Raw genomic sequence first — 12,441 nt, 5'->3', positions numbered from 1 at the left:
TGAATTGCCGGCATTTCAAAGGACACCGGTGCGTAAAAATCGGACAGCGCTCATATGGTGCGAGTGTTGAGCGATTTTTTTTTTTTTTTTTTTTCTCACACCCATAGATTTTCATTGGCGAGTCTCGGCCACTTATACGGTGCAAATCGCAGCATGCTGCCATTTCACTGGCACGTATAATACGGCCGAGAAAATGATTGCTGATGGGAGTTAGCCCATAGATTAACAGCGGTCTGAGTGCTATGCGATTTTTTTCGCATAACACTCGTCCGTATTCCTCGCTAGTGTGACTCTGGCCTAATTCTGAAACTCTGTTGCGACAGGTCTTTCCATGAGTGCTTCTAGGAAGAGACCTGCCACTCCAGGGCAGATGTCGAAATTCTGCCAGGGCCCCAGTTACTTGACTAGTCTCCCATGCAGCTCGGTACCTAGAGACTATTAACCCCATCAGGACCGGAGGTTTTTTCGTTTTTGCGCTTTCGTTTTTTGCTCCCCTTCTTCCCAGAACCATAATTTGGGCAATATGGCCAAATGATGGCCTGATTTTTGCGGGATGAGTTGTACTTTTGAACGACACCATTGGTTTTAATATATCATGTACTGTAAAACGGGAAAAAAAATTTCAAGTGCGGTGAAATTGCAAAAAAAGTGCAATTCCACAATTGTTTTTTGTTTTGCCATTTTACTATGTTCACTAAATCACTAAATGCTTAACCCCTTTATGACATCAGACGTACTATCCTGTCAACGGTACCCGGGCCCGTATGACCGGGGATGGCATAGTACGTCTAAGCGATCAGCGGCGTCCCCCAGGGGGAGCGCCGCTTATCACAGCTGACACCCGGCTGCGATGTGTCAGGGGCGGTCACGGCCCGCCCCCGGCACACTGCGATCAAGATAGCCGCGGGGGCTTGCAGGGAGGCGGCTTCCTAAGTGCCTGCAGAGAGTAGGCACCGAGAAAGCCTGCTGTAGTGCCTGTGTCAGATTGCTGATCTGACACTGCACTGCAAAGTGTCAGATCAGCGATCTCACACTTCACAGTGATGTCCCACACTGGGACAAAATAATAAAGTAAAAAAAATAAAAAAAAATGTAAAAATAATTTATAAAAAATCCCTAAATAAAATAAAAAAAAAATATTCCCTAATAAATTCATTTTTTGGAAATAAAAAAAAAAACAATAAAAGTACACATATTAAGTATCGCCGCGTCCGTAATGACCCGCCCTATAAAACTGTCCCACTAGTTAACCCCTTTAGTGAACCCCTTAAAAATTAAAATAAAAAACAAAGCAAAAAACAATGCTTTATCATCATGCTGCCGAACAAAGAGTGAAATAAAACGCGATCAAAAAAACGTATATAAATAAACATGGTACCACTGAAAACGTCATCTTGACCCGCAAAAAAAGAGCCACCATACAGCGTCATCAGCAAAAAAATAAAAAAGTTATAGCCCGCAGAATAAAGCGATGCAAAAATAATTATTTTTTATATAAAATTGTTTTTATTGCATAAAAGCGCTAAAACATAAAAAAGACAAATGAGGTATCGCTGTAATTGTACTGACCCGAAGAAAAAAAACTCTATCAATTTTACCACATGCGGAACGGTGTAAACGCACCTCCCAAAAGAAATTCATGAAATGCTGTTTTTTTTGTTCAATCTGCATCCCAAAAATAGGAATAAAAAGCGATCAAAAAATGTCACATGCCCGAAAATGGTACCAATAAAAACGTCAACTCGTCCCGCAAAAAATAAGACCTCACATGACTCGGTGGGTCAAAATATGGAAAAATTATAGCTCTCAAAATGTGGTGATGCAAAAACTATTTTTACAATAAAAAGCGTCTTTTAGCGTGTGACAGCTGCCAAACATAAAAACCTGCCATGAATAGTAAATCAAACCCTTCTTTATCACCCCCTAAGTTAGGGAAAAATTATAAAATTAAAAAAAATGTATTTATTTCCATTTTCCCATTAGGGCTAGGGTTAGGGCTAGGATTAGGGCTAGGGTTAGGGCTGAGATTAGGGTTAGGGGTGTGTTGGGATTAGGGTTGGAGTTAGAATTGGGGGGTTTCCACTGTTTAGGCCCATCAGGGGCTCTCCAAACGCAACATGGCATCTGATCTCAATTCAAGCCAATTCTGCGTTGAAAAAGTCAAATGGTGCTCCTTCCCTTCCAAGCTCTGCCATGCGCCCAAACAGTGGTTTACCCCCACATATGGGGTATCAACCTACTGAGGACAAATTGCACAACAACTTTTGGGGTCCAATTTCCCTGTTTCCCTTGGGAAAATAAAAAATTGGGGGTAAAAATATCATTTTTGTGGAAAAAAATATGATTTTTTTATTTTTATGGCTCTACGTTATAAACTTCTGTGATAGAATTTGACAACACAAAAAGCTGGAGAGATAGAATAGAATCATGTCATGAATAATATAGAACAATGTATTAGGAATTATTACCCCAGCTCAAATTACAGACAGTGTAGGACACACTGCACATCAAATAGAAAAACCACAAAAAGAAACCACAATGCAAAAAAAGTCTAAAGACAATAGTAATAAATCAAAAGTGAAAAACTTTATTTAGAAAACCAGGTAAGCAACATATGGGCTAAAAAGTGACAGACAATATCTCTAAAAATAGCAGTGGAGCAGTGAGAGGTGACTCCATAGGTTATGACATCACAATTATACAAAGGATACTATATAAATGGCCAGCATATAGCTTATAATAAGATTATGTAGGGTGCATAAAAAAGAAACCCTGACTGACTGCACTGAGGACTGTAAACCGTTGTAGATGAAGCCAAATAAGCAGTTAATATATTATATCAAGTACACAAAACATTTAATCAGGCTGATATTGTTAATAAAAAGAAAACTGATAAGCCGGGAAACATGGTGGATTTATCAGCTAAATACCAGGGTCCCGCATGGCATCAATATTAGATAGGATCTGATTTATCATTATGAATAAAAAAAAAAAAATACCTATGTGATGTCATATATGATCCCAGCCTGTAAGGGGTTAATTGTCTATGAGGTTTCTCTACACAGCTGTCCCTATCAGGTAGCTGGATCTGGTGGGTGGGATTGAACTGTGAACTAATCTAAAATGTTCAGTCTGCCATTAGATCTCTGTCAATGATTAAGACGCACGGTTTTGCGTTGAAACGCATTTTATTTTAATGTTCTGGACTATGACATAATTGCTTTTATACTACTGGAAGTGATGGAATAAAAGGTAATGGATTTTATGGACTTACAGCGCTGGACTTAGTTTTTCTAAGTTCTGAAAACTTGCTGCACAACAGGATCTGTGCGCTCCAGGAGGAGGTGAGCAGACACTAAACTTTTTTATATATTTTGAGCTTGTATGTTCTCCCCGTGTTTGCGTGAGTTTCCTTTGGGTTCTCCGGTTTCCTCCCACATTCCAAAGACATACTGGTAGGGATTCTAGAGTGTGAGCCCCATTGGGGACAGTGCTAATAATGAATGTAAAGTGCTGTGAAATTAATGGCGCCATACAAATGAGTAAAATAAATAAACTGTGGGGTATAGATGGAACCATAATGAATTGAAATACCTCGCCTTTATGTCTTAACTCTGTTTCAAATGTTTTCCACATGCAATGTGTTTTAAACCATTTGTACAATATCTATATTCTTCAAGATACCAGAAGAGCATTTTTCTTTTGTTTCAATAAAATAGAGTTGATTATAAAAACAAAAATTTCCTACCTCTTTTAAACCTGCGTTTTCATTTGTATCTCCTTGTCGAATGTTCATTGCTACCCCTTCATGTATTTGTGGAGTTCTTGACTCTTCTTGCAAAACAAGGATGTTTGGTTGTTCTCTGTGCTCCTGGGGGAAATAATAAAGTAATATCTATAACATGGAAAATATCTTAATGCTCATGCACATTTCAAGTAATTCAGTGGTAATGTTTAAAAAAACATACATTATTATATAGTAATAGACTCTAGACATATGGAACATATGATCATTTGCAGACTTCAATGCCTTTTGTATCAATACTTATATGACAAGAATATGCAACTACAGTCCGTCTAACAGAAAAATTAATGTCTACTCTTTTACAATGTTATGTACGACCAGAAGTTAAAATTCATAAATTAGTAACACAGAAGTCCTAAAATCTGCGAAGCAAAGGATCTATGGCTTAAAAGCCCCCTCTAATTGTAACTAAACACTGACCATTCTTTCCTTCTTAACTTCATTCCATTCTTGTCAGTGTCATTGGTTTATCAACTGATACATTGACTCAACTTTTAACATGTTGAGAAATGTGTTTTATGGACAGCTTTTGTGTAATCAGTTTTCTTGAAGTGAAAGACCCAGTTTGCAGACTTCACTGGCCTGTCATGTCTTAATTCTACATTTTTGTCAAACTTTACACTGCTAAAAGTGTCAAAATTTTGGCAAATGGTGTTGCGTTTCAGGCCCCTTTATTGTTAAATTACTCCCTATTTCCATTAGGCCAAGCCCCCATGTCCAACAAGATGGAAATATTTTTTAAAACAGCCTGTACAATTTTTTTTTTTTAACACAAACTGCGCAAGAATTTTGCAGCATTTAATTTAGTAAATTACTACTATGAGAAAGACCTTTCATGTGTTTAGACAGAACTCCTATAAAATTACATGGATAAGAAAGAACAAGGGGCTTGGAACAACCAAATAAAACATATACCTTCCAAATACAGCAAACTTGGAAAATCCCAGTGGACTAAAATGTCTTCTCCTTTAGTGAGTAATTAAACCAACAAACATAGGCAGCAGAAAATGGCAAAAATAAGAATTCTACAGAGGTCTTTGGTAAATGCTGACCTCTACGTTTAGGCAGTATTGTGTATGCAACATACGGTAATGACTTAACTTGTCTGAACATGCAAACAATACCTTGCTTATAAGCAAGTCTGCTGACTCCGTATGAATGCAAAAATCAAACCGTTGTAGCCTAAAATAACAACCTCTGTAAATAGCTCTAGAAAGGGTCTGCTAGCTTTAAAAAGCTATTGCAGATTTCTCATTTTTTGCTATGTCTTCTTTTTTTCAGAAAATGCAATTTGTGGGAGAGAACGCTGTGGGAGTGTAGTGATCCCGTGGTTCTGAGCGCTGCTCAGTTCCTAACCTCTCTAAAACAGGTCTTTTTGGGACCACGGGTCACTCACACCACCTTTTTCCAGCTATTAGCTTTAACACAGGGCTCCCTCTCGGTCAGCCACTACGCCGTTAGTTTTCGGACACTGGCTTCCGAGTTAAAGTGGCCTGATAAGGCACTCATCCCTGTGTTCTGGAGGGGTTTGGCGGAGCATGTCAAAGATGCTCTACCAGGGAGGTTCCCGTAACTCTGGAGGAGTTGATTAATATCTCCACCCGCATTGATCTCTGTTATATTGAGCGCAGGTTGGAGCGAGCTCAATCTAGACAGGGGGTTAGGTTGGCTCCTGCCTTCTCTATACCTCTTGAACCCACGGAGGTGTCTCGCACCGGCTCTAAGCCGCGTCCGGTGCGAAACTCCACACGTTGTTATCAGTGCCGGCAGTTTGGTCACTCGGCTAACACGTGTCCACAGCGGTCGAAAAAACGATCACGCCCCGTGGTCGTAGGAGGGGGTCTATCTGATATGAAACCCTTTTCTCTCAAACCGGTATTCCGAGGGACGTTAGATAGCAGTGCTTACACCTGGGAGGCAGAGGTGACGGTGGACTCCGGGGCAGAAGGAAATTTCATGTCTTCGTCCTTCGCCCAAAAGCACGCTATCCCGCTGGTGCTACTGCCCCATCCCATGATCATCTGGGTGGTAACCGATCATTTTTCTAAAATGGTGCATCTGGTGCCACTCGCGCGGCTGCCTTCCGCTCGCGGTCTCGCCGCACTGTTCATAAAGCATGTTTTTCGTTTGCACGGTATGCCGGACAAAATAGTCAGTGACCGAGGTCCCCAATTTGCGTCTCGGTTTTGGAGGGAGCTCTGCAGTTTACTCAGTATCGAGCTAAACTTGTCCTCCGCCTATCACCTCGAGACGAATGGGTTGGTTGAGAGAGCCAATCAAACTCTGGTCACGTACCTGCGACATTTTGTCTCTGCCATCCTTACTACCGTGGGCTGAATTTGCCCTGAATAATGCAGTGGCTGATTCCACTGGTCAGACGCCGTTCCTTAATTACGGCCAGCATCCGTGCGTCCCTTTCCCGATGCCAGTGTCTTCCACTGATTCCAGGGTGGCAGACTGGGCAGTGGAGGCTCGCGACATTTGGGATCGCACCCAAGATGCTATTCGAGCCTCTAAAGAGAGAATGAGAGCGTCAGCCGACACACATCGGCGTCCCGCTAAAATTTTTGCCCCTGGCGACTTGGTGTGGCTCTCTGCCCGAAATATCAAGCTGCGGGCCAAGTCCTCCAAGTTCGCTGCGTGATACATTGGTCCCTTCAAAGTCCTCGAGCGCATCAGCTCAGTGGTCTACCGTCTAGCTTTTCCACCACACTTGGCCATCTCTGATGTCTTCCACGTGTCCCTTCTCAAGCCTGTTCACATGGCTCGGTTTTTCGAGACATCTGCCGGGACATCAGACCTGTCCTCGGATGAGTTTGAGGTCAACGCCATTGTGGGATGCAGGATTGTGCGTGGCAAAAATTTTTATTTGGTGGACTGGAAGGGTCAAGGTCCTGAGGCCCGGACCTGGGAGCCAGTGGAGAACATCCACGCCCCACTCCTGATCGTGGCATTTGAGCGTACCGAGACTCAGAGGGGAGGGGGCCCTAGGAGGGGGGGTAATGTTAGGCATCGGGTTCCTGCAGCTGCACAGCGGGAATCCAGAGCCTTGCATCCATCGATCGCTCAGGAGCCTGCACAGCAATCTCAGCGTCCCAGGCGCTCTGCTCAGACCAGCTCTGTAGGACTGGTTGTTGCTGCCACCTCTGAGTCAGCAATAGCAGCGCAGGCTGTCCTGCAGCAAGCCACTCCAGAGGCTAAGTCCTCTCCTCCCGCTACTGGGCATGCTCACAAGACGATCTCCCATTGGAGATTGGGTGTCACATGCTCAGGTCCTTCTCCTGATCTGATTGGTCCATCTGAGATCTGGAAGCACAATAGCAATGGTATAACGCTGCATCCTGTATGTCATAAATTGACACACAAGTGCAGCAGAGACCGGACCGTCAAGGATCAATCGCTATAACATACAATATGAGGAATGTGGAAACCACAGAAAAAGATGCGACCATAGATCCATATTAATAAAGTATTAAACATCTTACTTTATTAGACAATGGACAAAGAAGGACAATTGGAGGACATGTGCAAATAGCAACCAAGGTGCAAATAGTGCAAAGGTGCAAAAACAAGCAGTCCAGCCACAGTCAAACCCAGTTATAAAACAAGCTGTTACTCATATTCAAATTTAAAAAAACAAAGAGGTATATAGCACGCCTAAAAGGACTTATCGACAATTAGGGGGTATAAAAAATAGGCTGTCCTGTGTATTAGAACAACTGCGCATGTTGAATCCTTATACCAGAAAAAATTTGAAAAAATAATAGAACAAAATCGAAAAAATAGTGCCCATATCTATTGCCCATGTGTGCTCTATACTGTATATCAAGTAATTAAATCCCACTACAAATACTGCCACAAAGCAGAATCTACTATGTTATTAGAGCACACGTATGGGAATAGGGGGGAAATTCCCAGCACTATTAAACATGCACACAGCCTACCCTAAAAGGGTTAATTCCCCGAAATAGCATTACCTCACTGAAGGTTCAGGATGACCGGGCGGTCTGCTCGTCTCCCCGACATCATGAGACAATAGCAAGATAGTCCAGATACCACAGGGAAGAAAACAGTGGCCTATCATGCATGTGAGCAGCATAAAAAAATATCATTGAATAAAGGTGCTAGTACCTAGCTTGCTTCATGCATGTATGAGAGCTCCCAGCAGAAGTCCATAGTAAATATAAAATGCGAACAGAGTCGTCCACTAAAAGATATATACGACCAAATAGTGGGGAACGTCCCATACCCGGTCCGGGGTTGTTTTCAGTGTCCCCCTACATCTTGGTGAGTTCCCCCACTATTTGGTCGTATATATCTTTTACTGGACGATTCTGTCCGCATTTTGTATTTACTATGGACTTCTGCTGGGAGCTCTTATACTGTACATGCATGAAGCAAGCTAGGCACTAGCACCTTTATTCAAAGATATTTTCTTATGCTGCTCACATGCATGATAGGGCACTGTTTTCTTCCTTGTGGTATCTGGACTATCCTGCTATTGTCTCATGATGTCTATTAATGGTTATTCTATATATTGTATGTTTTGGTACTTAATTGTTTAATAAAGTGACATATTGTTTTATTATATCCACCTAGTTGCTCTTTTATTTCTCCTTGTTATACATGTCATCTATGAGCGGGTGTTCTTTTTCCCTGGCGTGGGACTGTTGGTATTTTACCAATTGGTGTTGTTCACGCCACTGGGGTTTTTTGGGTATCCTTAGTTGCCCTGGCTGTGTATTTCGAGTCATTGTCATGCTGGAAGACCAGTGCATGACCCATCTTCAATGCTTTAACTGAGGGAAGGAGGTAGTTGGCCAAATTCTTGTGATGTGTGACCCCGTCCATCCTCCCTTCAATATAGTGCAGTCGTCCTGTCCCCTTTCTAGAAAGCACCCCGAAATTATAAAGTTTCCCCCACCATGCTTCATTGTTGGGACGGTATTCTTGGGGTTTTACTCATCCTTTTTCTTCCTTCAAACATGGCGAGTTGAGTTTATATCAAAAAGTTCATCTTGTGTTTCTTTCAATTTCTAATAATTGTGTCAACAGTTGTTGAATTCTCACCAAGCTGCTTGACTATTGTCATGTAATCCATCCCAGCCTTCTGCAGGTCTAAAATTTTGTCACTGATGTCCTTAGACATCTCTTTGGTCTTGGCCTTGGTGGTGCAGTGGGAGTGTGACTGATTGTGGACAGGTGTCTTTTATAGAGGTAACGAGTTCAAACAGGTGCAATTAATACAGTGCAGAGTAGAATGGATTCTTAAAGAAAAACTAACAGGACTGTGAGAGCCAGAATTCTTGTTGGTTGGTCGGTAGGTGATCATATACTTATTTCTTGTAATAAAATGAAATTTAATTATTTAGCCCCTTTACCCACCAAGGTGGCTTTGCACATTAAAGGGAATCTGTCACCTATTTTTAGCCCTATCAGCTGCCGGCACCGCCATCAGGGGCATATCTACAGCCTTCTGTAATGCTGTAGATAAGCCCCCGATGTAACCTGAAAGAGAAGAAAAGCAAGTTAGATTTATACTCACTCAGGGGTGGTCCGGGTCCAGTCTTGGTCCGATGGGTGTCGCGGTCCGGTCCGGCTCCTCCCATCTTCTAGCACTGATGTCCTCTTCTTGGCTTCCCGTCGCAGCTCTGGCGCAGGCGCACTGCTGCTCTGCCCTGCTGAGGGCAAAGCAGAGTCCTGCAGTGCACAGGCACCAAGAAAGGTCAGAGAGGTCCAGCGCCTGTGCACTGCAGGACTCCGCTCTGCCCTCAACAGGCAGAGCAGAGTGCAATCCGCCAACCCTAACAGTACACAAGCGCCAGGGTCTAGCTAGTAATGGTGAACGAGCAGCGATTCCACCGGTGCATCCAGAAGCTGGAGGGCCGGTGGTCCACTCTCGAGCAGACAACGTCAACTGTTTGATTTTACCGCAGTGGCAGAACAAGCAGCCAGCAAAGCCGCCACTATGGTTTCTGCGGCGACTCCTATCCAACCTTTTTCTCTTTACCCGCTGCCTGATAAGTTCTTGCGGGACAGCAAGGCTTGTAGGGACTTCGTAAGCCAGCGCTTGATTCAGCTGGAGCTACTGTCCTCACGATTCCCATCCGAGCGGGCCAAGGTGGAAATTGTGGTGTCTCTCTTGTATGACAGGGCCTTGGAGTGGGCTGCGCCGTTATGGGAGCATGATGATCTGGTGGTCCAGAATGCCTCTCGTTTTCTGGATGCTTTGTGACAGGTCTTTTTGGGACCTCAAGTTACCCATGATGCTGCACTTCAACTCTTGGCGTTAACCCAGGGTTCTTCCATGGTCAGTTTGCCATCCAGTTCTGGACTTTAGCTTCCGAGTTGGAGTGGCCAGATAAGGTCCTGTTCCCTGTATTTTGGAGGGCCCTTGCTGACCATATAAAGGATGCTTTGGCCACTAGGGAGATTTCTACTACCCTGGTGGAATTTATAACTGTGTCCACTCGCATCGATCTTCGACACGCTGAGCGAAGATGGGAGCGAGTCCACTGCAGACAAGAGATTTGGTTAGTTCCAAACTTCATTGATCCCTCAATCTCCGGATCTGACGATTGACCAAGTGGAGTCCATGAAGGTCTCGAGGGCAGAGTCTAACTCCCATCCCGTATGTCTACAACTTACCTGCTTTGTCTGTGGGCAGGCTGACCATTACGCCAATAAGTGTTCCTGGCGTCAGGGAGGACCGCATCTAGTGGCCGTCGGAGGAGGCTCACTAGACATGGTAGATTTTTCCCCCAAGTTAACTTTTAAGGTATCCCTCTCATACGGGTCGGCTACCCTCACTTCTGAGGCCTGCATGGATTCCGTGGCTGAGGGCAATTTTCTGTCTTCCACCTTCGCCCAACGGCATGCAATCCCCTTAATGATGCTCCCAAAGCCAGTCACCATCTGGGTGGTTAATTGGTCCGTCCTTCCTACCCAAATTACCCATCCAACTATACCTCTTACCCTCATAATGTCTCCAAAACATCAGGAGATAATCTCATTTTAAGTAAGGTAATCTCTGAGGGCATGGATGAGGTATTTCTACGCATACCTTGGTTGCGCCGTGATTCACCTCGTATTGACTGGGCAACAGGGAGCATAATGGGATGGGGTAGTTCATGTGAGGGACAACATCTTGGGGCCCAAGCTATGGTCGGTTTGTCTAAAGTCACAACTGATCTAACCTCCCTGACTAAGCACTACTGGCAGTATGCGGATGTATTTTCCAAAAAGGCTACAGAGACTCTTCCTCCTCATCGCCCTTATGATTGCCCTACAGACCTCATTCCAGGGGCCAAGCCTCTTCGTGGGCGTGTCTACCTTTTGTCTCTCCCGGAGACTGAGACTATGTCGGAATATATCATGGAAAATTTGTCAAGGGGGTTTATCAGGAACTCGGTGTCCCCTGCTGGGGCTGGGTTCTTATTTGTTTAAAAGAAGAATGGAGAATTACGCCCTTGGATTGACTATAGGGGTTTGAATGCAATCACTATCAAAAACAAACATCCTCTGCCGTTAATCTCCGAACTCTTCGATAGTCTGCAGGGTGCTAGGATATTTAAGAAATTGGACTTACGTGGGGCCTATAATCTTATTCGTATACGTGAAGAGGATGAATGGAAGACCACCTTTAATACCCGGGATGGCCATTATGAGTACTTGGTCATGCCATTCGGTTTCTGTAATGCCCCCGTAGTCTTTTAAGACTTCGTTAATGACATCTTTAGGGAATTGTTATCCAAATCCGTGGTAGTGTATCTGGATGACATACTCATCTATTCCCCAGATGTTGCCACTCACCGTAAGGATGTGTGCAGGTCGACTTTGAGCTCTTACGCACCAATTTTCTTTTTGCCAAACTGGATGCGTGGACTCCCTACCGTTTCTTGGGTACATTATTTCAGCCAAGGGTTTAGCCATGATCCTGCCAAGCTGGAGTTGGTGTTGAACTGGCACGAGCCTTATGCCCTCAAAGCGGTGCAGCGCTTTTTGGGTTTCATCAATTATTACCGCCAGTTCATTCCCAACTTCTCCACTTTAGCAGCTCCGTTGGTAGCCCTCACCAAGAAGGTAGCTAATCCTAGGCAGTGGTCTGACAAGCTCTCCAAGGCCTTTACCTTTCTAAAGTTCCACTTCACTAGGTCCCCAGTTCTGCATTGGCCCGATATTGACAAACCTTTCATCTAGGAGATGGATGCTTCTTCCGTTGGAGCTGGGGCAGTCCTGTTCCAAAAGGATGCTCAAGATCGGAAACTTCCATGTCTTTTTCTCCAAGATTTTTTTTTACCAGCGGAGAAAAATTATTCTATTGGGGACAGGGAGTTGCTCGCCATGAAATTGGTCTTTATGGAATGGAGACATCTCCTGGAGAGAGCATGACATCGCTTTAAGGTCTTTATGGACCATGAAATTATTCCATTGAGGACAGGGAGTTGCTCGCCATGAAATTGGCCTTTACGGAATGGAGACATCTCCTGGAGGGAGCACGGCATCACTTTAAGGTTTTTACAGACCATGAAAATCTTCTTTACCTGCAGACGGCGCAACAGTTGAATACTCGCCAGGCCAGGTGGTCTTTATTATTCTCACACTTCAATTTTACCATTCATTTCTTGTCTGGTGAG

General features: G+C 43.9%; 1 protein-coding gene across 7 annotated transcripts in view; it reads right to left on the bottom strand.

Annotated features, from left to right (window-relative positions):
- SLC24A2 (solute carrier family 24 member 2) overlaps positions 1-12,441 on the bottom strand; it is a 469,645-nt gene that overhangs the window by 223,046 nt on the left and 234,158 nt on the right. For all 7 annotated transcript variants that reach the window (XM_073542706.1, XM_073542707.1, XM_073542705.1 and 4 more), the window contains exon 3: positions 3,749-3,871. In XM_073542706.1, the coding sequence (XP_073398807.1) occupies positions 3,749-3,871 (123 nt within the window). The remainder of the gene's footprint in view (positions 1-3,748; positions 3,872-12,441) is intronic.

This window comes from Dendrobates tinctorius, unplaced genomic scaffold (genome assembly GCF_039654945.1).
Source record: "Dendrobates tinctorius isolate UK_male_01 unplaced genomic scaffold, ASM3965494v1 ptg000128l, whole genome shotgun sequence".
Lineage (NCBI taxonomy): Eukaryota > Metazoa > Chordata > Amphibia > Anura > Dendrobatidae > Dendrobates > Dendrobates tinctorius.
This window is presented reverse-complemented; position numbering and strand designations above follow the sequence as displayed.